The sequence below is a fragment of the Ovis aries genome, chromosome 4 (genome assembly GCF_016772045.2).
Source record: "Ovis aries strain OAR_USU_Benz2616 breed Rambouillet chromosome 4, ARS-UI_Ramb_v3.0, whole genome shotgun sequence".
Lineage (NCBI taxonomy): Eukaryota > Metazoa > Chordata > Mammalia > Artiodactyla > Bovidae > Ovis > Ovis aries.
Window position 1 is genome coordinate 61,560,480 of NC_056057.1, and position 25,144 is coordinate 61,585,623.

A 25,144-nucleotide genomic window follows, 5' to 3' on the forward strand; every position below is an offset into this window, starting at 1 on the left:
AACATATGGGATAGCAATTAAAACCATGGGCTATGGGATTGGACAGATGTGGATTGCATTCTGGCTGGGCTCCACAGGGGGATATGGGACTTTGAGCAACTTAATGTCTCTGCATCTCAGTTTCCTTGTCTGTAAAATGGTTTAGTAAGTGGTACCTATTCCATAAGGTTAGTATGTAAAGTCCATGAACTGGTTATTCAGTTCAGTTCAGTCGCTCAATCATGCCCGATTCTTTGCGACCCCATGAATTGCAGCACGCCAGGCCTCCCTGTCCATCACCAGCTCCTGGAGTTCACTCAAACTCACGTCCATCGAGTCAGTGAAGCCATCCAGCCATCTCATCTCTGTCGTCCCCTTCTCCTCCTGCCCCCAGTCCCTCCCAGCATCAAAGTCTTTTCCAATGAGTCAACTCTTCGCATGAGGTGGCCAAAGTGCTGGAATTTCAGCTTTAGCATCATTCCTTCCAAAAGAACACCCAGGACTGATCTCCTTTAGAATGGACTGGTTGTTACTATTAGCTATTATCCATTCAATGATTTACAAGAGCTTTGACTCTTTTTTTTTTTTTTTTTGCTTTATGTTAATTAATATATCAAAGAAGTAGTGTTTGTGGGAAATGCTTGCCTAAGACTAATTCCTAAAATGCAGGCATGACTTTTTTTTTATTGGAATATAATTGCTTTACAGTGTTGTGTTAGTCTCTGCTGTACAACGAAGTGAGTCAGCTAAATGTATACGTATATCCCCTCCTTCTTGGGTCTCCCTCGTATCCCCATCCCGTACTCCACCCCTCTAAGTCATCATGAACTGAGCTGAGGTCCCTGTGTTATACAGAAGCTTCCCACTAGCTATTTTACACATGGAATTGTACGTATGGTAGTCTCTCCCCTTCCCCTTCCCCACCACTGCCCACGTCCATACATCTGTTCTCTACATCTGTGACTCTATTCCTGCCCTGCAAATAGGTTCATCTGTACCATTTTTTTTTTTTTAGATTGCACATATATGCTTTAACGACTTCTGTTAGCAGTCCAGGAGAGCCAAGGCAGGTCCTAGGCAGAGAGGGCTCCATCAGAAATACGGACGTGCAGGTATCACAGCTCCAGAATTAGAGAGCAAAGTATCCCTCCCACTTGGCTGCTAAGTTAGACTGTGTAACTTCAGTGTGTGTTCTATGTACCAGTCATCTCTAAGGGAACAACACGATTCTAATTCAGAGCAATAAACAGTTATGATAGAGTTGATTTTTTTAGTCAGGAATTTTTCAGTTACAAGTGATAGAACCCTAACCCAAACTCACTTGGCATAATGGTGAATTTAAGAGTTCAAAAGTCTAGGAAGAATATTAAGATAGATCAGAGAGTGGAAGGAAAAGTGCTAGAAGACAGAAACTCTACATAGTCAGGACTCCTGGCCTCTTATTCTCCCTCCTGTCTTTCCTCTCTGTCTTTGCTTCTTTTTGCCTCATTCCTTCCTGTTAACAGACAGCCCTCCCCACCCCCTTCCCCCCTCCCCTCCCCCGCCCCCCACGGATGGGATATGTCTACTGACAGCTTCAGTCAACAAGCCCTGCAGAAAGAAAGAACACTCTCTTTCCAGGCCTCATAAATCAATCCCCAGCAATCGATTTGCTTGGACCATGTCTGTCCAATGGGCCAACCACTGTTCCCAAGGAGATGGGGGCTGTCATTGTCCAGGCCTGGCCACATGCCTACTCTTGCTTAATAGCTGGTGGGACAGGACCTAATACGTGAAGAAATGAGATGGAAGAGCTTGCTAGACTACTAGACAGAAAAATTGGAGTGTGTCAACTACAAATTGGCACTTGCCTGTCAACTACAAACTGGCACTTGGCTAGAGCATTTGCCAACCACTGAACAACAACAACAAGGGCATTTGCCATTTGCCTCTGAGGAGACTGAGCCCTGTGCTGCTGTTCCTGTTGACCTTCAACACCCTCTGAGGGAGTTCAGGGTGGAGTGAGACACTCTGCTCGCCAGGGAATCTGGTGGAACAGGTTTTCAGATGCCTAGGTATTTTCAGGAACTGATTTCACGATCTCAGTCTTTGCATCTCTTCATGTCTAGAAAAGCGCTAAATCTCTTCATGGTGACATCCTCTCCTCGTGACTCACAGAAGATCTCTTGTAAAGTAAGCGCTTGATTGCATGAACACCCCCCTCCACCAAAAGCTTATATACTGACGTTCTCCCACTGCATCTCTGGAGCAGGCTCTCAGAGCTGCCGTCCTCATTTTGTCCCAAATAAAACTTAACTGGCAACTCTCATGTTATGCATCTTTTTATTTGACAAACGACAAGGGTTCATTAGAGAGGTGTGTGAAGGAAATATGTTGGAGTGAAATATTACAGAATTACTCTCAACTGGTATCAAGGTATTCACGTTTTTGTGTCACCTTCCCTTTCCTGTTGGTTTTCTTCAATTTATCTTTAACTCTATATCTCATCTCCCTTTTTTTTTGCAGTTAAAATATCATATGTATGACTTAATATCCACTTTGTAAAGTTGGTCTCTATGAAATAAAGCTTTTTATTTTTTTTTTTTAAAGCAAGATTAAACTTAGTAACCTGAGTGACCTAGTTCTCAACCATGGGTGATTTTTTCCCCCAGGGGACACTGGGCAAATGTCTAGAGACATTCTGATGGTCACAGCTGAGGCAGTGCTCCTGGCTCTAGTGGATGGAGTCAGAGATATCACTGGACATCCACAGTCTCTCAGGATGGATGTAGTCCAAAATGTCAATAGATCAGTGGTCAATAAACCACTAAAGAAATGTTACTTTAGTGGTTTCATCAGAGCAGAAATTATAATGGCTAGATTTATTACACTAAATTTTATGGATTAAAAAGAAAGTAATTTTTTTAAAGGGCTTTTGCTTTTACATTTTCCCTGATGGTAACAATATAGTAGTTGTATTAGTCACTCAGTTGTGTCTGACTTTTTGCAACCCCATGGACTGTAGCCTGCCAGGCTCCTCTGTCCATGGGATTTCTGTCTCAGGTTGAGTCATAGTTATTGCAAATACTTTCTCAGATTGCAATTTTAAAAATATTTAATTAATTATTTGGCTCTGCCAGGTGTTAGTTGCAGCATGTGGCGTTTTTCAGTTGTGGCATGGGAACTTTCAGTCGCGGCATGCGAGACCTAATTCCCTGACCAGGGATGGAACCTGGGCTCCCTGAATTGAGACTTTCCTACTGGTACAGTGGCTAGGACTCCATGCTCTCAGATTGTACGTTGTGTTTAAATTTTTATCTTGTGTTGTGGAATGCAGAAAATTTTAAGCATCTTTCAAAACAACTATCAGCCCCTTCCCTATGTTCTCTGTTTTTCGTGTTGTACATTTGGTAGGATTGCCATGACAAGGTCCTGCAGACTGAGTGGCTTACCCAGCACAGGTTTGTTGTCTCACAGTCTGGGGGCTGGAAGTCTGAGATCAAGGTGTTAGCAGGGTTGGCTAAGTGAGCCCTCTCTTCTTGGCTTGTGCTCAAATGATCAAGCCACGAGATAAGATGGCTCTCTTCTCACTGTGTCCTCAAATTGTCATCCCTTTGTACATGGGTCCAAATTCTTCTCCTTATAAGGATACCGATCAGACGAAATAGGGCTGCCCTAATGACCTCGTTTTAATTTAATTATCTCCGTAATGGCCCAATCTCCAACTACAGTCACAATCTTAGATACTACGAGTTGCGACTTCAACCTGTGAATCTAGTTCAGTTCAGTTCAGTTGCTCAGTCATGTCCGATTCTTTGTGACCCCATGAACCACAGCACGCCAGGCCTCCCTGTCGATCACCAACTCCTGGAGTCCACCCAAACCCACATCCATTGAGTAGATGATGTCATCCAACCATCTCATCCTCTGTCGTCCCCTTCTTTGCCTGCCCTCAATCTTTCCCAGCATCAGGGTCTTTTCCAGGGAGTCAGCTTTTCACATCAGGTGGCCCAAGTATTGGCGTTTCAGCCTCAACATCAGTCCTTCCAATGAACACCCAGGACGGATCTCCTTTAGGATGGACTGGTTGGACTTCCTTGGTTCTCCAACACCACAGTTCAAAAGCATCAATTCTTCGGCACTCAGCTTTCTTTATAGTCCAACTCTCACACCCATACATGACCACTGGAAAAGCCATAGCCTTAGCTAGATGGACCTTTGTTGGCAAAGTAATGTCTCTGCTTTTTAATATGCTGTCTAGGTTGGTCATAACTTTCCTTCCAAGGAGTAAGCATCTTTTAATTTCATTGCTGCAATCACCATCTGCAGTGACTTTGGAGCCCAGAAAAATAAAGTCAGCCACTATTTCCACTGTTTCCCCATCTATCTGCCATGAAGTGATGGGACTGGATGCCATGATCTTCGTCTTCTGAATGTTGAGCTTTAAGCCAACTTTTACACTCTCCTCTTTCACTTTCATCAGGAGGAGAAAATAAATGCAATAGCCCACAGTAGGTATCATGACTGAGAGGAGAGGTATCATCCTCTGGAGAGTATATAAATATTTAGAGAAAGTAGTTCAAATTGCTGAGATTTTGTATCTTCATTCATTTATTGCAGATAGTGCCAACTGTCACTTAGGGCTGGGGTAAAGAATGAGTGAGAAAGTATATATTTCAAATGCCCAATCCAGTGCTTGGTCTCAGCTCATCCCTGCCCCTTTCTGCCAACTGTCCCATAGCCTCCGTGATGACAGTTCAAGCCTCTCTGAAAGCATTTTTCTCTGCAAGTTTGCAACCTATTGTAAGCCAAAGGTATCTAATAGCACATTTCCCCCACTTGGCAAGTAAATGGGCCAAGTTATTAGTGAAATACCGTATGAGGTTTTCGTGCACTGCATATCCATACAATGGGATATTGGGTTTTGCATTTGATTCAGTTCTCTCTTTTCTTCACTTTCTTCTGAATGCTTATGTCTTGCGCAGGGTTTTCCCCCATTTATGAAGTCATAAAGCTTCCTCCTTGGGCCCTCTGCTCTTCTCGCAATGTCCAACAGTTTTCTAATGGAGATGGAGAATCTGAAATGGCATCCCCACCGTGTGTCACTCCATCTGGACCCTACAGTGTGGGAAACATAGGTCTACTCCCCCTGCTCCCATGGTCCCTGGAGATCACGGCTCGTCTACATGACTGCATAACAAACCTTAGTAAACAACCCTTTCTTAGTGTACATTTCCAAGTTACCTTTCTACAACATACATTTCCACCTGCATCCGCGAAGTCCTGAACCCCTCTTCCTTTGTCTAGCCTTTTCTCCTCGCTTAATCACCCCTTGCTAAGATGGTTATGAGCTCCAAATTTTAACTGTCTCTTTGAGTTACTCATCTCTGAGTTCTTCGGCATGTGCAGTCATTGTATGAATAAATAAATAAACTTTCATTTTCTTCTTTTAATTTTTTTTGTTAGTTTAATTTGCAGTCCCCAGCTGAAGAACCTAAGAGGATTGAGAAAGGGGATTTTTGTCCCCTTCTCTACAGTGAAAGGCTACTCTCAGAGCCACTTTCAGAGGTCCTTTCCCTTTTTACATAACTTGGATACCACAGGAAAACGTTGTCTATCTCTTTTTCTATCTGGGACCACTGAACATTTAAAATCTGGAACCAGTTCTCCCTCCCCACTATTCCCGTACTCGTTATAAACCTATTATCTGTCACAAGTAGATAATGATGGTGAGTGGAGCAAGGGACAGCTTGCCTATGGAGGAAAGGAAGAGACAGAGGAGTTGAAGCAAATTGTTTCTCCAGCTGTTTGCTATTTCTTTCCCATCGATCTGCCTTTTGACTTCTACTGGTCCATCTGTCACGCTCTTTCAGTACAGCTGTGGGGACACATGGTTCACAGGACAATCGTGTTAACTTTCCCGCTACACAACTCCTATAGAACATCCTTATAGGCTTGATTTTCTATTCTCTTAATAGGGTTTGCTGGTGTAACAGGAAGGCTAGAAATAAGATAAAAGAGTTCAAAGCCATTCAGAGACCCAAAGCTAAAACTCTCATGGAAAATTCAGGGGAAAAAATGGGTCAGATATTTGGGAACTTCATGAACTTCAAGATCTAACCAAACTGCCTGGAAAAACATGCAGAGACGTGACGCATCTTTAGGAGACTTCAGTGGAGTGAGTTTCAAACTCAGACATGTAGCACTTTGGGCTTAGAACAATGCACAGTGATAGGTTTCTAGATAGGAATCAAGAGCGATTTCTCTCCATTGTATCAGAGACATGACCCAAAGATAAGGAGGAGACATTCAGCAGAATAATAAAGACAATTTCAGCTTGCTCAGGGTTACATCTGACATGAGGATTTTGGTAACTCACTTCCAAGTATGAAGTGACTCCTTTTTTATTTATTTAATTTACTTAGCTGTAAACAAGTCCTTTGACATGCATATTAAGGTTGTAGAATCTGCAGTTCAGTTCAGTTCAGTCGCTCAGTCATGTCCGACTCTTTGCGACCCCATGAATCGCAGCACGCCAGGCCTCCCTGTCCATCACCAACTCCCGGACTTCACTCAGACTCATGTCCATCGAGTCCGTGATGCTTTCCAGCCATCTCATCCTCTGTCGTCCCCTTCTCTTCCTGCCCCCAATCCCTCCCAGCATCAAAGTCTTTTCCAATGAGTCAACTCTTCGCATGAGGTGGCCAATGTACTGGAGTTTCAGCTTTAGCATCAGTCCTTCCAAAGAAATCCCAGGGTTCATCTCCTTCAGAATGGACTGGTTGGATCTCCTTGCAGTCCAAGGGACTCTCAAGAGCCTTCTCCAACATCAATTCTTCAGTGCTCAGCCTTCACCACAGTCCAACTGTCATGTCCATACACGACCACAGGAAAAACCACAGCCTTGACTAGACGGACCTTAGTCGGCAAAGTAATGTCTCTGCTTTTGAATATGCTGTCTAGGTTGGTCATAACTTTTCTTCCAAGGAGTAAGCGTCTTTTAATTTCATGGCTGCAGTCACCGTCTGCAGTGATTTTGGAGCCCAAAGAAAAAAAGTCTGACTCTGTTTCCACTGTTTCCCCATCTATTTCCCATGAATTGATGGGGCTGGATGCCATGATCTTCGTTTTCTGAATGTTGAGCTTTAAGCCAACTTTTTCACTCTCCACTTTCACTTTCATCAAGAGGCTTTTAGTTCCTCTTCACTTTCTGCCATAAGGGCGGTGTCATCTGCATATCTGAGGTTATTGATATTTCTCCCGGCAATCTTGAATACAGCTTGTGTTTCTTCCAGTCCAGCGTTTCTCATGATGTACTCAGCATAGAAGTTAAATAAGCAGGGTGACAATATACAGCCTTGACATACTCCTTTTCCTATTTGGAACCAGTCTGTTGTTCCATGTCCAGTTCTAACTGTTGCTTCCTGACCTGCATACAGATTTCTCAAGAGGCAGGTCAGGTGGTCTGTATTCCCATCTCTTTCAGAATTTTCCACAGTTGATTGTGATCCACACAGTCAAAGCCTTTGGCATAATCAATAAAGCAGAAATAGATGTTTTTCTGGAACTCTCTTGCTTTTTCCATGATCCAAAGGATGTTGGCAATTTGATCTCTGGTTCCTCTGCCTTTTCTAAAACCAGCTTGAACATCAGGAAGTTCATGGTTCACGTATTGCTGAAGCCTGGCTTGGAGCATTTTGAGCATTACTTTACTAACATGTGAGATGAGTGCAATTGTGCGGTAGTTTGAGCATTCTTTGGCATTGCCTTTCTTTGGGATTGGAATGAAAACTGACCTTTTCCAGTCCTGTGGACACTGCTGAGTTTTTCCAAATTTGCTGGCATATTGAGTGCAGCACTTTCACAGCATCATCTTTCAGGATTTGGAATAGCTCTACTGGAACTCCATCACCTCCACTAGCTTTGTTCGTAGTGATGCTTTCTAAGTCCCACTTGACTTCACATTCCAGGATGTCTGGCTCTAGATGAGTGATCACACCATCGTGACTATCCGGGTCATGAAGATCTTTTCTGTATAGTTCTTCTGTGTATTCTTGCCACCTCTTCTTAATATCTTCTGCTTCTGTTAGGTCCATACCATTTCTGTCCTTTATCAAGCCCATCTTTGCATGAAGTGTTCCCTTAGTATCTCTAATTTTCTTTAAGAGATCTCTAGTCTTTCCCATTCTGTTCTTTCCTTCTATTTCTTTGCATTGATCGCTGAAGAAGGCTTTCTTATCTCTTCTTGCTATTCTTTGGAACTCTGCATTCAGATGCTTATATCTTTCCTTTTCTCCTTTGCTTTGTGCTTCTCTTCTTTTCACAGCTGGTTGTAAGTGCCCCCCTCCCCCGACAGCCATTTTGCTTTTTTGCATTTCTTTTCTATGGGGATGGTCTTGATCCCTGTGTCTGTATAATGTCACGAACCTCATTCCATAGTTCATCAGGCACTTTATCTATCAGATCTAGGCCCTTAAATCTATTTCTCACTTCCACTGTATAATCGTAAGGGATTTGATTTAGGTCATACCTGAATGGTCTAGCGGTTTCCCCTACTTTCTTCAATTTAAGTCTGAATTTGGCAATAAGGAGTTCATGATCTGAGCTACAGTCAGCTCCTGGTCTTGTTTTTGTTGACTGTATGGAGCTTCTTCATCTTTGGCTGCAAAGAATATAATCAATCTGATTTTGGTGTTGACCATCTGGTGATGTCCATGTGTAGAGTCTTCTCTTGTGTTGTTGGAAGAGGGTGTTTGCTATGACCAGTGCATTTTCTTGGCAAAACTCCATTAGTCTTTGCCCTGCTTCATTCCGCATTCCAAGGCCAAATTTGCCTGTTACTCCAGGTGTTTCTTGCCTTCCTACTTTTGCATTCAGTCCCCTATAATGAAAAGGACATCTTTTTCGGGTGTTAGTTCTAAAAGGTCTTGTAGGTCTTTATAGAACTGTTCAACTTCAGCTTCTTCAGCGTTACTGGTTGTGGCATAGACTTGGATTACTGTGATATTGAATGGTTTGCTTGGAGATGAACAGAGATCATTCTGTCGTTTTTGAGATTGCATCCAAGTACTGCATTTCGGACTCTTTTGTTGACCACGATGGCTACTCCATTTTTTCTGAGGGATTCCTGCCCACACTAGTAGATGTAATGGTCATCTGAGTTAAATTCACCCATTCCAGTCCATTTTGGTTCGCTGATTCCTAGAATGTCAACGTTCACTCTTGCCATCTCTTGTTTGACCACTTCCAATTTGCCTGGATTCATGGACCTGACATTCCAGGTTCCTATGCAATATTGCTCTTTACAGCATCGGACCTTGCTTCTATCACCAGTCATATCCACAGCTGGGTATTGTTTTTGCTTTGGTTCCATCCCTTCATTCTTTCTGGAGTTATTTCTCCACTGATCTCCAGTAGCATACTGGGCACCTACTGACCTGGGGAGTTCCTCTTTCAGTATCCTATCATTTTGCCTGTTCATACTGTTCATGGGGTTTTCAAAGCAAGAATACTGAAGTGGTTTGCCATTCCCTTCTCCAGTGGACCACATTCTGTCAGACCTTTCCACCATGACCTGCCCATCTTGGGTTGCCCTGCAGGCATGGCTTAGTTTCATTGAGTTAGACAAGGCTGTGGTCCTAGTGTGACTAGATTGACTAGTTTTCTGTGAGTATGGTTTCAGTGTGTCTGCCCTCTGATGCTCTCTTGCAACACCTACCATCTTACTTGGGTTTCTCTTATCTTGGGCGTGGAGTATCTCTTCACGGCTCCTCCAGCAAAGCACAGCTGCTGCTCCTTATTTTGGATAAGGGGTATCTCCTCACCGCCACCCTTCCTGACCTTCAACGTGGGATGGCTCCTCTAGGCCCTCCTGTGCCTGCGCCGCCACCGCTCCTTGGATGTGGGGTGGCTCCTCTCGGCCGCCGTCCCTGACCTCGGACACCAGTAGCTCCTCCCAGCCGCCACCCCTGACTTCCGACAAGGGGTAGCTCCTCTCAGCTATTCCTGCACCGTCTCAGCCTGGTACTCTTGGCCGCTGCCCCTGACCTTGGATGTGGGATAACTCCTCTTGACCGTCGCTCTTCGGGCATGGGGTCCTCCCGGCTTCTGCCCCTGACCTCGGACGTGGGGTAGCTCCTCTCGGCCGCCTGCGCTTAGTGCATTGCATTTGTTGACTGAAGTTTAGAAATATTTTTGCATCTCAGTGATGCCTGACCAAGCACTGGGTCTGAATGTTCATGTTTCTTGGTGAGCCTGTCTTGTCGCTTCAGCCATGGCTTGCCCTGATCATTAGTATCTGCCCAGAGAACTTGGCATGTGTTAGTCACTCATCTTTGTGACTCCATGGACTGTAGTCCACCAGACTCCTCTGTCTATGGGATTTCCCAGGCAAGAATTTGTTGTCCTTCAGATGCTCAGTCATGTCAGACTTTTTGCGACCTCATGGACTGCAGCACACCAGGCTTCCCTGTGCTTCACCATCTCCCAGGGTTTGTTAAAACTCATGTCCATTGAGTCCGTGATGCCATCCAATCATTTCATCCTCTGTTGTCCCCCTTCTCCTCCTGCTTTCAGTCTTTTCCAGAATCAGGGTCTTTCTAATGAGTTGGCTGTTTGCATCAGGAATACTAGGTAGACATTCTCTTCCCAGGGGATCTTTCTGACCCAGGGATTGAACCCAGGTCTTCTGAATTGCAGGCAGATTCTTCACCATCTGAGCCACCAGGGAAGTCCTGAGAACTTGGCAGCTCACACCTGAACTGGAGGATGATTTTCCCCTCAGAGGACATTTGGCAATGTCTGGAGACATTTCTGACATTTATGTAACAGCTAAAGAAGGTTATTGATCTCTAGTGGGTAGAGGCCAAGGATGCTGCTAAACATCTTACAAGGGTGAGAAAACTTGAGCTAGAAACGTTCTCTTCTGAATTTCAACAGTAGAAACATGACTATATATAGAAGCTAACGGTTTCTTCATGGAAATATAAATTCAAGAGGATAAAATGTGGACTTCTGAGGATAATGAGGTGGATGGGATTATTCATTCTGTAGTTGCACACCTGACTCTACCCATGGGAACCTGGCTGTACCCCATCTCTGCTGCTTGTTAATGTGGGGAAAACTGATGAGGACTAATTGGGCTGCTTAGGTGAGCTCCCAAGGGGTGCTCCCAGCCTCTTTGCTCTCAATGGCTGCTTTGTACACCGCTCTTATGTTGTTCTCCATGGAGGCACAAGAAGAACTGTGTTATTCTATTCTCACCTGTTCAACAGGTTTTGTCTGAACAGTCTTTGAGAAATAAATATCTTTTAAAGGGGAAAAAAAGCACACTTGGCCTTTGATTCCTGGAAGGCCAGATGACCTCTTTCAAAGTAACTCTAGACTATTTTGTGTAGAGTTGGGAGGAAGTTACTCAAAATGCATTTTTATTTCTACTGTCTATTATCTATTCTCTTCAACACCACGATTATGTGTTCTTTGGTTTGAATAGTGTTACCTGAGATTTGCACTGAGTCTATTCTCACATTAGAACTTGTTTTCACTCTTATTCTAGGATATGTAATTCAATATGGATCCTGAATTGAAGCGATGTGGTACAGATAAAATACACTATCCTTGGAATTCTCAAGTGAATTAAAAGAGTGTACAGATTTTGAAGAAATCTGTCCCAGTGCAGACTGCCTGCTTGTATTTGCACTTATGAGACCCATAATTATGTAGTGGTCTCTGTTGTTGAATATTCAATTGTTTTCAAGTTTCGGGAATTATAACCAAAATGGCAATTGACGTTATTATGGTTGAGTTAATAGTTATTTCTTAAGGAAACATCCTAGAAAAGTAAAATTACTCAAAGGGAATATAAACTTTTAAGGCCTTGAGTACAATTAGCCAAAGATACCTCTAGAAAGTTGTGCTGATTTATACTCAGAATAGATACATATGCATGGACATGAACTTTCTTTTTTAGAAGTTATGACCAAGAGTTGGCGTAGGAATGTCTAGGAGGGTCAAGAGTATAGTGAGCGAACCTACCACACTGCGACCCCAAACTGTTGGAACTCGTTCTCTTTTTACACTTGCTCCTACTTACTTGACTTTGGCCCCTCACCTGTTGCCGGAACATGTGAGGCATGCTCCTCCCTCAGGGCCTTTGCACTTGCTAGTTGAGAAATAAAATATTGCCTGCCATATCGGTAAGGAAAGGATCTAGCCACCACGTTACAGGTGGCCCAGATGTGAGTCCTGAGGGAACTCAGGAAGGAAACAAAGACTGTCTGCCATCTAGCAGTCATCAGAGTGAAGCCACTCCCCTCCTCCATGAGAAAGCACTTCTGGCCCCAGAAAGCGGAGGTGCGCATCAAAGGATGATTTCAGTGAACCCAGACGCTTGCATCTTACCATATGCAGAGAAGCACTAGATTCCTTAACTGGAGATATCTAGTATTCTTTTATTAACAGTAATCTATTGTTTTGACTTCCTGGTATGGTTGCAAAAACTCCTATATATTCTGGCTCACTACTTCCTCTTGGGAGGAGTTTACTCAGGGTGATTTGAGATGCTGCCTCCTGGGCTCAAAGTCCTAAGAACATCCACTGAATAAAACATAGCTCTCAACTTTTAGGTTGTGCATTTTTATTTCAGTCAACACGCTCTCTTGGCCTGTGGCATGATTTCCCCAAGTGTTCGCATGACTCACCTCCTCACTTCTCATAGGCCTTTGCTCACATTCTGCCTCTCACTGAAGTTTCCCCTGGCTTCCCTATTTAAGACTGCATCCTGCCCCTCCCACACAGATATACTCACAGACTTCAGATTCTCCTTCCCTGACTTGTTTCTCTCCATGTCCCTGATGCCACCTAAGGTGTAGATTTGCTGCTGTATCCCCAGCACTGACTGAGGAAACAGCTGGCACAGAATTGGGCTCAACAATTATTTGTTGAATGAGCCACTGAACCACTGCTTTGGAGGTATGCTCCTGCTGGTTAGCACTGATTATCTTCACACCAGGCTGGCTTCATCTTCCTTGGCCAGAGGGGCAGCCGTTTTGTTTTGGTTCATTTCCCTTACTTGTCAGCTCTGGTGAAGTTAGTTATTTATATCACTGCTTGTGTTGTTATTATTAACTGACATGAGGCTTCCACTATTAGCTCTGTTATCTCTATTATCTTAGGCATGTCCAACTGCCACAGACAGGGGTTAGTAACTGACAAGCCCCACTCTGGTTTGATAAAGAATCAGTTGCATATGTTTGACTAGAAGCTTTATACAGAGATCAATTTCTGAATAAAAGACCAAGAACCCAGTAGAAAAAGGGCAAAGTCACTTCAGTTCACAGTAAAGTAGACATGGGGCTTTGCATCTTTATGTTCAACTTCCCTCACAATAAGAGAAATAGACATTGGAAGTACATTGAAATATATTTTTTCAATGCATGGAGGTGTACACAAGTTCAATCTGTTGGTGAGTCTGTGTAAATAGTCAGACTCATCCATTGCTAAAGGGAGGGTAGATTGGTACAACTCTCCTTAGGGAGGGATATTTGCAGATGGTATCAGAATCTAAAACTGCTTATACCCTTTGACCCAACAATTTTACTTCTGTGAATCTACTGTAAAGATATACTCACAAATGAGCACAATGATGTATGCATAAGATTATTCACCAGAGGCTTGTTTATAACAGCCAGAGGTGAGCGATCACCCAGTGGCTCATGGCAGGGGACTTGCTCTTCAGATAAGACAGTTCTATACAAAGAATGTCTATGCGGCTGTAGAAGGAACCAGGACACAATGTTTATACTGATATAGAAGGTTTTAGAAGACACAGGAGATGAATAAAACAGAGTCTAGAATGCTGCCTTTTATATAAAGAAAATGGGAAATATATGTTTTAACATTTGACTTACATGAAGAAATTCTGAAGGGACACATAAGAATCTATTAACAGTGGCTAGATGGATGGATGGGGATGGAAGTTATATCTGTTCGGAAGGAGGGAGATTCACCCTGTCTTTACACACACACTCTCTCTCTCTCTCTCTCTCTCTCTCTACACACACACACACTCTCTCTCTCTCTCTCTCTCTCTCTCTCGTTTTGAATTGCATGAATGTTTTACCTGTTCCAAAATAGTATGTTAAAAAAAAAGTTCTTAAAGAAATGAGGGAGTCTGGGAGAGAGAGGCAGCAGAGGATTAAACTTACTTCTTTTGTGTAAGCAACACTGTTCATTCCAGTGAGAATTCAAGGTCTGTTCTGAATGCTGTATTAACCAGCACAGTTAATTTTCTTGGCATCTTGTGAACTGGCCTTGGGGAGGGAGTGTGTGTGTACATGTGTGTGAACCATGGGGCGTGGCTCCTTCCTCATGATATCCTGGTTGCTATAGTGCAGAGCTCTGTTTGTGACACCCCGAAAACACTTTAAAGAAATGCTGCTTCCTGGCCATGACTTCCTGGGCAATCTGTCCTTCCGGAGACTGTTGAGCACGAGGAGTTTTCATGTGCTTCGAGGCAGAGTGAGCCAGGCGCATTCAGACCTCGGGCACTGTTCAGAGCAGAACTGGGCGGTAAGGGTTCCACCTTGCTTCACACTGGGGACTTGGGAGCCTATCCCTCGCCAGCGCCTCATCTCCTGGTGGCTCTGACCCCAGGGCATTGGTATCTTCCCCTCCTCTGCCTTCCCTCCTGGGGAGCCGCCAATGAGTGGTGCAGTTGGCGCCCTGAGTCTGCTGCACCCAGAGCCGTTTCTTGTACCTAAACCACCAGTGAAAACAGGAAGTGATGAAGCAAAATTCATCCTGTATTTGTACTGAGCAACTTCTCTTTCTCTTTTTGTCATTCCTCATTAGGTATAGACACGTGCAGCCGTCTACACCGTAGGATCCCACTTCCACTGGCTTTGGACGTTCTAGGAATTTGCAATGCCACCGCCAGCGGACATCGTCAAGGTGGCCATAGAATGGCCGGGTGCCTACCCCAAGCTCATGGAGATCGACCAGGTTAGTAGGACTGGCAGTCATTTGGCAGTTATTTTAGTTTCCTTTCTATTCTGAATTTCTCCCAGAAATTCTCTCTTTTTTCTCCTGTTCTGTCTCTGGCTGTGTTGAAAAATTGGTGTGATAATAGTTACAGTATAGTTTGATTCCTGTACCACATGTAGTGGTGATGGATGGGGTTTTTATACTTGTCCAACATCTACTCAGGATGAGTCAATACAGGGTTTGTGTCCGAAGCTGTGAAGGAGGCGGGCAGGACAGGGGACCGGACTTGGGCAGCTGATGCAGTGGAGCTGTCCCAACACCGCCTTGCAGAGACTCATGACTATGAGTAGATTGTTTTATTATAGACAACACAAAACTTAATTTTGGGGGTCACTCTTCTCTGGCTTTTGCAGAAGCAGCCAACAAGTACAATGTGACTTTGTCCTATTACTATTTTGATTATGAAATTAGCATAGAGGGGTGGGTCTTGGGTCCTGGCCGGTTGTCATTTCATTATTAGAGTTAAATGCACTGTGGGTCTAATGTATTGTCTGGTACATGAAAAACAGTCAGTAAATTTTTACTGCATGAGAAAGTATCACAAAGATTTTTAGCATGGTTTTAACCTATGGAAGCATCCTTTAGCTTGGGCACTGAGTCTTATGATGTAATTGATTGCAGGCAATCTCAGGGAGGTTACTTTTGTCATTCTAGAGTAAATGACTTAAAAACAAAAAAGTTCAAGACCTAGTATATGTCTATGGGTTTCATAAAGCATGTAGTATGGGGTTCTGGATGGCTTTCTACATTTTCAAAATTAGGGTACCGTGGCAACTCTACTTTTTATGTACTCAATACTATTTTATAATTATGCTCTGTACTATTTTTCTGGTCAGATTTTATTATCTGGTTGAAGACTTCTAGAGGATTTGAAAGATATTGTGTGCATCCAAATGATTCATTAAATTATAAAGGTCAAGTGAGAATTAGTTGAGTTTGAGCATGAATGTAAGGAAGAGTAAATTTTGTTGTAAAAAAGGTGTCATCAGACCAACATGTCATAGTCCTTGTAACTGCTCTTTGAGGCAGATTTTGTTGACTTTAGAAGCAATCCATGAAAGTAGAGAAGTGTGCTCAGTAATTTTATATACATTTGTGTCAGACAACAGTTGTTTACACTTTTTCACGTGCTGTTTGAGAGAGGATACACATTGACTATTACTGCAAGATATGGCTGGGGCTATTTGGTGAAGACTAAATGTTGTTAGGATTATGTTTGTCTACAACCCAAGAGAACAATTATTTCAAAGAGATAGAAGTTGGCTTCTCAAGTCCATTGTACTTCCCTAGTGGCTCAGATGGTAAAGCATCTGCCTACAATGTGGGAGACCTGGGTTTGATCCCTGGGTTGGGAAGATCCCCTGGAGAAGGAAATGGCAAATCCACTCCAGTAGTCTTGCTTGGAAAATCCCATGGATGGAGGAGCCTGATAGGCTACAGTCCACAGGGTCGCAAAGAGTTGGACACAACTGAGTGACTTCACTTTCTTTCTTTCTTTCTTTCAAGTCCACAGGGCCGTCCTGGCCTGGCATGGTGCTCCAGTGTCATGGACCCAGGCCCATTCTGTCTTGTTGCTTTGCCTTGTCTGCAGGTGGGGCTGAGGATCAGTTGCTTGAGCATCACCTAGGAGCTCAGTAGATATACAGACTCTCAGATCCTACCCAGACCTCCTGACCCAGATGTGAATTTTAACAAGATCCCCAGGGGATTCCTTGTATAGTTAAGTCTGAGAAATATTGAACTGGACACCTGTGCCCAAGCCTGAGGCCATACCAGAACCACTTGGGGCACTTGTTCAAATGTTCTCTGGGGCCCCATCTCCAGAGATTCTAAGTCAGTGGTTCAGGTAAACTATTTCTTTTTGATTCTGCCACGGCCAGGGGTGTTTGGAAACCTCTTCTTTAAGACAGCAATTCCTGACATGCACTCTTAGGGGCCTGTGGAATCAGTATCCTGTCTCTGCCTTTGGGGATGGCCCTTGTTGTATGTGTATCAGTAATCTTTCAAAATATTCTTTTTATTTGGGAACAATTTTAGATTGACAGACAAAATACAAAGATTTTTAGAGAGTTTTTATACAACCTTCACTAAGTTTATCCTAATGTTAACATCTTACTATAACTGTGGTACATTTGCCTCAACTATGCAGGATTACTAGTAATTGAACTACAAAATTTATGAGGATTTCATCGGTGTTTCCACTAATGTTCCTCTTCTGTGACAGAATCCAATACAAGAATACCAATTGCACTGTAATATATCCATCTTGTTTCCTCTGTCTTCTCCAGTCTTTGACAGCTTCCAAGTCTTTCCCTTGTTTTTCCTGGCCTGATAGTTTTGAGGAGTAATTTATTTCAATACAGTTTCACACACAGAAATGACAAGAATAGTACAAAGAACTCCTGTCTACCTTTTATCCAGACTTACTAATTATTAATATTTTGCTTCATTATTTTTTTATCTCTTGTATACATATCCCCTTTTGAACCATTTGAGTGTGACTTAGAGGCAGCATCTCTCTTTACCCCTAAATAATCAATGTGTCCTTCTAAAGAATAAAATCATTCTCTTACATAACCATATTCTCCTTATAGAAACCAGAACATTAGTTCAACATTATCATCTAGTCCAGAGCTCAAAGCCCATATTCATATTTCATCAGTTATTCCAATAAGATCCTTGATAAGTGTTTACCTCAGTCTGACATCCTTTCAGGATCCTGAAAGGATCAATCATAACAGTACAGTTATTGTCATGTCCCTCTGGTCTTATGGCTCTTGAATGGTTCCTTAGAGATTCTTTATCTTTCCTGACCTAGAAAGTTCTGTAGAGTATGCTGCTGCTGCTGCTGCTAAGTCGCTTCAGTCGTATCCGACTCTGTGCAACCCCATAGATGGCAGCCCACCAGGCTCCCCCGTCTCTGGGATTCTCCAGGCAAGAACAATGAAGTGGGTTGCCATTTCCTTCTCCAGTGCATAAAAGTGAAAAGTGAAAGTGAAGTTGCTCAGTCGTGTCCGACTCCCAGCAACCCCATGGACTGCAGCCTACCAGGGTATTTTGTGGGATGGCCTTCAGTTTGGGTTTCTCCAATGTTTCTTTCCAATTAGATGCATGTTTTGCATTTTTGGCAGACAGAAAGGAGAGATGAGGGTCCTCTTCAGGGCATCACATCAAGAGGTACATAAAGTTGCTTTGTCTCATTCTTTGTGATGGTTCTAAATTTACAGATGCTAATATTGAGGTTCTTAGAAGTTAGATGATTTTGTAGTCAATGAGACCAGAACACAAACACAGGCCTCCTGTACTTTGAAGACTGAACTTTTCAACCATTGGCTAAATTGTAGGCCTCCTGCTAATGCCATATGGAGACCTCCAGTGTTAAGAGACCCAGTCCCTTTTTGCCCTGCAGTGGCTGAAGTTGGAGTGAGTGGCAGCCTTGCTATCAGGTGTTGTTTCTTGATGGAGTGGGAAGTTGGCGCAAGGATCAGAAATGTATTTGCACAAGCAAGGAAGACTTGGGCAGAGTTTTCTCCTAATCTTCTACCTTGTTCAATAAAGGTCACATCACCTGCTTCTCTCCCATCACATTTTGCTTTTGCTCCTTTGTTCTTAGCTACCATTTCACTACAGGTATTTCTGGAAGCTGGGTCAAGAATGGCTGCTCCATCTTCTCCCCCAAACCTCCAGTATCCCTCCACTTGTCACACTGTGTTGTCCTTATCTATCAACTTAAACTGGTGGTCCTCAAACCTGAGTGTGTTAGGGCAGCTTGTGAGAAACAAACATTCCAGGCACTGCAGAGACTGTGATTCTGCCGACCAGGGGTGGACCCTTAATCTGGCTTGCGATGAGCACTAAATGAATCTAGAGCAGAGTCACCCTCATTGGATCCTGCGGGGGCTCAAGAGGAAACCACCTGGAGCCTGAATTACTCCATTTCTGAATACCTTTTCTTCTAGTGCCTGTTGACCAACCTTTCTATATAAGTGAGTAATTAATGACTAGCTGGGAGAGGGAGATTCCTGAGTGGGGATCACGTCTGCTCAGTCAGGGCCCATCTCGGTTGCAGGGGATGTCTACTTGGAGTGGATTGGTTTATCTTCATTCTGAATTTTGAGGAAACAGTTCTGTGTTTCTACTCCACAGGAAAAGCCCCAAGGAACTTTTTACAAGTGAAGTCTGCTCTATTATATGAGGCTCTCAAAAGAGCTGTCATCCAGCTTCTTTGTTCCTGGCGGCAGCCTCTGCTCCTGTCTTCACTGTCTGTTGCTGGCTTTCAGCCTCAGGAACCATTTGCGGTTTTAGGTGATCATTGTCTGGATACACAGAGCCAAAAAGGCTTCCTGTCCACTCTTCCCGTTAACCTAATGTTTTCTGAACAGATTTTTTTTTTTTGTCAAGTGTGTAGAACCCCCAGCTCTTTGACAAGAGGCATAATGCAGTGTGTCCTAACAAACACAATATGGGCTCTGGGACATTTAAACCTGTGGGGTGGGCCCAGCGGCCCCCTTTCTGTGAGAGCCCAGTTAGCCTCTTTGAGCCTCATTATCTTTGTCTTGTCAAGTCAAGATAATAAGTCACCACTTTTATGATCCTTGTGAACATTAAAGAAAATATATGAAAAGAATAGGACACTGCCCAGTTCAGAGGAATTACGCAGTAAAGGCATTGTTGGGCTTCCCTGGTGGCTCGGCGGTAAAAGAATTTGCCTGCAGTGCTGGAGCCGCAGGAGACATGCATTTGATTCCTGGTTTGGGGAGATCCACTGGAGGAGAGCATGGCAACCCACTCCAGTATTCTTGCCGGGAGACTCTCATGGATGGAGGAACCTGGTGGGCTATGGTCCATAAGGTCACAAAGAGTCAGACACAACTGAAGTGGCTTAGCATGCATGCAAAGGCTTTACTGCTGCTCATTTAAGCAAGTTCTCATCCAATAAGAGAATGAGATGCTCAGGTTTTCTTTTTTACCTGCCCTTCCATCGTGAATGGTTTCCCACCTTTCTCCTTCTTTTTCTGCATGACTTTGTAAATATTTAGGAAAGAGAAAAAGTTAAAGGGCAAGTGGGAGGGAGGCATCACCTAGTAATAAAGGAACATGCGAATTGGCCACACAACAAGTTCATGCTATGGAATATTCACTGGCTCCCTGGTACTTCTCCAAAATATTTTCTCCCACCTCTTGGCCACCTGCTAATATTCTGGGAAGCAGCTCCTCAGTTTGATGCACTGTCTTCCTCCTGCCTCTGTTCTGCCCTCCCCTGCCTTTCTTTACAAGGAGTTCACTGAGGCTAGAAAGCCACCACTCCAATCTGGGCCTCAGATACTCTCTGCTGTGTATTTGCCCAGAAGGGATGATGGGAAGAGATGCATGGTTTTCTACCTCAGTTCTGCAGATCCTCCTCAAATGGTTCAGGGTGAGGGGTGTGTGCCATAGGCATCCAGGCTCTTCATGCTCACTTCTGCCACAGCAGCGGCTGTTGACCTTTTCTCACTTTTGGATGCTTTGGGGAAAGATTTTGTTTGAAGAAAGTATACCGCAATTAAACAGTCACTGATGATCCTTGAGTTTCCCGGTGACCCTGAGACTTGTCAGATTCTTTAACCTGCCTTCATGTCCTGCTGTGATTTTTCTCTTACATTATCCCAGATTCAAGGTATTTGCATGTGCTGTGAGCAGTTCTCAAGTACCCTCTTGCTTTGGACAAACTGCCCCTTTACGAGTGTGTCCCTGCCCATATTTGCACTTTTCTTTCCTCCCATATCTTATGGTTTCTAACAGCCAACTGCTTGGGTTTCTTCTGCCCTGTCTTACTCCCTCCACTCTAAATCTTGGCCTTGTTAGCATCACACAGAGCCTCCTTTCTGCTCAAGTCTTTTTCAGTCCTGTTGTAACGCAGTTGTTTCTCCATCCTTCTAATCCCTGTCCCTCCTTTCTTTTTGGCTGCACCACGTAGCATGAGGAATCTTAGTTCCTTGGCTAGGGATCAAACTCTCACATCACCCCCTACAGTGGAAGCACAGAGTCTTGCTTGCTGGACTGCCAGGGAAGTCCCATCCTTTTAATTCCTTATACCATTTTCTTTGCCTGTAGATTTTGTTTACAGTTAACATAACTTGAGCCTGCTGTTATTTACATTTTTAAAATGTGCCTATGTCTTTTGAAGTATATTATAAGCTTCTGGTGGTCAGTCTGTTTTATATACATTTGTATTCTGCAGGCCATCACATTGGTCTCTTTCTGTGGGATGACTTTTGGCTTGAATCGTGAGTAGTAAAGATAAGAATAAAACATTGGTATTCTCCATTCTTCAAAGAGAAAGAAATTACAATAGCAACCCCTCTTCATACATGGTTGCAGATTTTATTTTTCTAAAAAGAACACATATGCATGTGTTTTTAGGCAAGCGTGCACAAAATGATTGCTTGTGGTTTTCCCTCAACTATCTGATTTCTGTAGTATATTTAAGCTATCCTATTTCTGTAATATATTTAAGATATAATTCAATATGCATAAATTTGATTTACCCAAGACCTTTTAATGGCTCACTCATTGCATAAAGCGCATTGAAGTTTTGGTGCATGACACAGGAGTTTAACTCATTCTATACATAGTACTAGTAATAGTGGCAATATTAATAATAATGTATACCATCCAGTTAGCACATATGATATGCCAGGCAGTGTCATAAGTGCCCTGCATGGAGTACCTCGTCCCCCTCTTAAAGCCTAGCAAGGCAGGCTTTACACTTCTCATTTCATAATTTTTCCAAGTTACCTGAGATCACACAGGCAGGATGTTATTGATTTGAATCCAGATTGGGCTTCCCTGTTGGCTCAGAGGTTAAAGCATCTGCCCGCAATGCGGGAGACCCCGGTTCGATCCCTGGGTTGGGAAGATCCCCTGGAGAAGGAAATGGCAACCCACTCCAGTATTCTTGCCTGGAGAATCCCATGGAGGAAGGAGCCTGGTAGGCTACACCCCACGGGGTCGCAAAGAGTCGGACATGACTGAGCGACTTCACTTTCACTTTTGGGTGACACTAAAAAATCCAGGCCGTTTGTACTGAATCATAAATCTGCTCAGTAGTTCTTTTTAAAATTTCATATCAGCTTTATTGAGGTACAATTGACATATGGTGAGAACAATTCATTTCTTTTTCTCTAAAATTATTTATTTATTAATTTGGCTGCACCAGGCCTTAGTTGCAGCACGCAGGCTCTGCAGTCTTCATTGGGGCATGTGGGATCACAGATACCAAACCCTGGGCCCCCTGTGCTGGGAGCGTGGAGTTTTAGCCACTGGGTCACCAGGGAAGTCGGGAGAATAATTAAGTTCTGTTCTCTTAGACAGTTTCAATCATACAATACAGTATTATCAACTGTAGTCACCATGTTTTATATTAAATCCTCAGGCCATGTTCATCTTACAGCTGAAAGTTTGTATGCTTTGACTGATCTGTTCATATTTCCCTCACTTACCAACCTCTGGCAACTTCTTTTCTACCCTCTGTTTCTAGGAAATTGAATTTTTTTTTTTTTTTTTTGTAGATTCCACCTGTGAGTGATATTGTGTGTGTGCTTTGTCACTTCAGTTGTGTTCAACTCATGCAACCCTATGGACTGTAGCTCCCCAGGCTTCTCTGTCCATGGGGATTCTCCAGGCAAAAATACTGGAGTGGGTTGCCCCCGCTAGGGGATCTGCCCCACCCAGGGATCAAACCAGTATTTGTCCTTCTCTGTCTGTCTTATTTTGTGTGTTCGGTATTCTGTTTGGGTCTCTCCACCCCTTATGGTTCCATTTAATGGCTCACACCAGTAACATCAGCCTTGTTTAAACAGACACTTCTACCACTGCCAGCTTGCCTCCTCCATCCACTGACAAGATGATTTCCAAGGACGCATTGTATGATGAAAGCCAAGTCTGAATTTATTTAAAAACTAGGGAAAAGATGGTGAATAGTCTGGATTATCACTGAAGGAGCCCACCTGAAATGAGACAGAGCCTTGAAACATGGGGGTTCCTTTGGGGTTGGACACTGGGAGAGGCAGACTGGCCTGGTGCTTACAGGCACAGCCTTTGGATGGGCTTATTTGGACTCAAAATCTGGGTTGCCACTGAGTGCTGTATGACAGGGGACAAGCCTCCTGCTTTGTAAGGATGAACTGTCAATATTCTTAGGTCCTTCCTGACTTTGTGGGGATTCAGTGAGGTAGTCGCTCAGCGCCCTGCTTAATAATCATTTGAGCCAATTATGATTTTTTTTCAGGGTCATACATGAAATAGAACCATTTTCTTATGTTTCAAGCAAGACTGGAACCGATAATACAAACGTTTCCTTAAGTGCATTGAAGTTATCTCTTCAGCCTAAAAACCTGTAATTCCCAAGACTTAAATATTGAGAGCCTGGTGAACTAAAACAACAGTTGAGCTCCAAATAAAGATTCTGAATTCAGATGCAATCACGTTCAGTTCGATTCAGTTCAGTCGTGTCCAGCTCTTTTCGATCCCATGGACTGCAGCACGCCAGCCTTCCTGGTCCATCACCAACTCCTGGAGCTTACTCAAACTCATGTCCATTGAGTCGGTGACATGACACCATCCAACCATCTCATCCTCTGTCATTCCCTTCTCCTCCCGCCTTCAATCTTTTCCAGCATCAGGGTCTTTTCCAGTGAGTCAGTTCTTTGCATCAGGTGCCCAAAGTATTGGAGTTTCAGCTTTACAATCAGTCCTTCCAATGAAAATTCAGGACTGATTTCCTTCAGGATTGACTGCCTATCAGATCTAATCTATTTGTCACTTCCACTGTATAATCGTAAGGGATTTGATTTAGGTCATACCTGAATGGTCTAGTGGTTTTCCCTACTTTCTTCAGTTTCAGTCTGAATTTGGCAATAAGGAGTTCATGATCTGAGCCAAAGTCATCTCCCCATGTTGTTTTTGCTGACTGTATAGAGCTTCTCCATCTTTGCTGCAAATATAATCAATCTGATTTTGGTGTTGACCATCAGGTGATGTCCATGTGTAGAGTATTCTCTTGTGTTGTTGGAAGAGGGTGTTTGCTATGACCAGTGAGTTCTCTTAAACAAAACTCCATTAGCCTTTGCCCTGCTTCGTTTTGTACTCCAAGGCCAAATTTACCTGTTACTCCAGGTATCTCTTGACTTCCCTGCAATCACATAGAATACACAGCTTGAGTATATTTAACACTGCTGAGCAGTATGTTTAAAAATAGTTAAGACTGTAATTTTAATGTAATGTGTATTTTGGCACAGTGATCGTAATAAAAAAGATCCCATAGAATCAAGAAAATGAGACTGAATTTCTGGAAAGCAAGTTTCTACCCTTGCCCTGCAGAAATGAAAAGTCTTGTGCCTGTCCTGAACTCTTTTCCTAAACGGTTGTATTACATTGGACTTCATCAATCTCAGCACTATTGACACTTTAGACTGGAGAATTCTTAGTTTTGCTGTCTGTGCTTTGCATTTGAGGGTTTTAGCAGCATCCTGGCTTTTACCCACTAGATGCCAATGGCATTCCTTCCCCCATCTGTGACAACCAGCAGTGTCTCCAGACATTGCCAATGTCCCCTGAGTGGTGGACAAATTTCCTCTTATCAAGGAGGGACTAAATCAGTGGCTCCAAGCTTGGTTCTGCATCTGAATTGTTTATGGCATATTTTGAACACAGACAGGATTATTTGTAGATGTGGTTCAAGAGCTGGGGATTCCTGTTTCTTCAAGCTTCATAGTGATGCTGATGTTCTTGGACCCAGATTTAGAAATTGTTGTTGTGCAGTCCTATACATTTCTCTCTGCTGGTGCCGCCTCTGGCTCCCACAGTAATGTTTAGGGAGTCCTTAATGCTTCCTTCAGTACAATGGTCCTAATAGTTCTTCACTTTTTCTTACTTTATAAAGAATACAAACATGACACTTTCAAGAGCTTATTTGGTCCTGCTTAAGAAAAGTGTGATGAAGCCTGTGTGATGTTACACTGCTGGGTTTTGTGCTGTCATAACCAGGTGGAATGATACTGAGACAGGAAAAGTCATGGCTCATCTGATTTTTGCAACTGTTGGATTTGGTATTGTAACAGCTATTTCTTAAACTTCCTTTAATATAAAGTGACTGAAGAACTTC

At 43.3% G+C, this 25,144-nt stretch overlaps 1 protein-coding gene across 6 annotated transcripts in view; it reads left to right on the forward strand.

Moving 5' to 3' along the window:
* ELMO1 (engulfment and cell motility 1) overlaps positions 1-25,144 on the forward strand; it is a 581,422-nt gene that overhangs the window by 98,889 nt on the left and 457,389 nt on the right. For 5 of the 6 annotated variants that reach the window (XM_060414767.1, XM_027968620.3, XM_060414768.1 and 2 more), the window contains one exon: positions 14,809-14,958. In XM_060414767.1, the coding sequence (XP_060270750.1) occupies positions 14,881-14,958 (78 nt within the window). In that variant the 5' untranslated portion in view covers positions 14,809-14,880. Of the gene's footprint in view, positions 1-14,481; positions 14,527-14,808; positions 14,959-25,144 lie in introns of those variants that run through there. The other variant, XM_027968619.3, reaches the window with a different exon arrangement.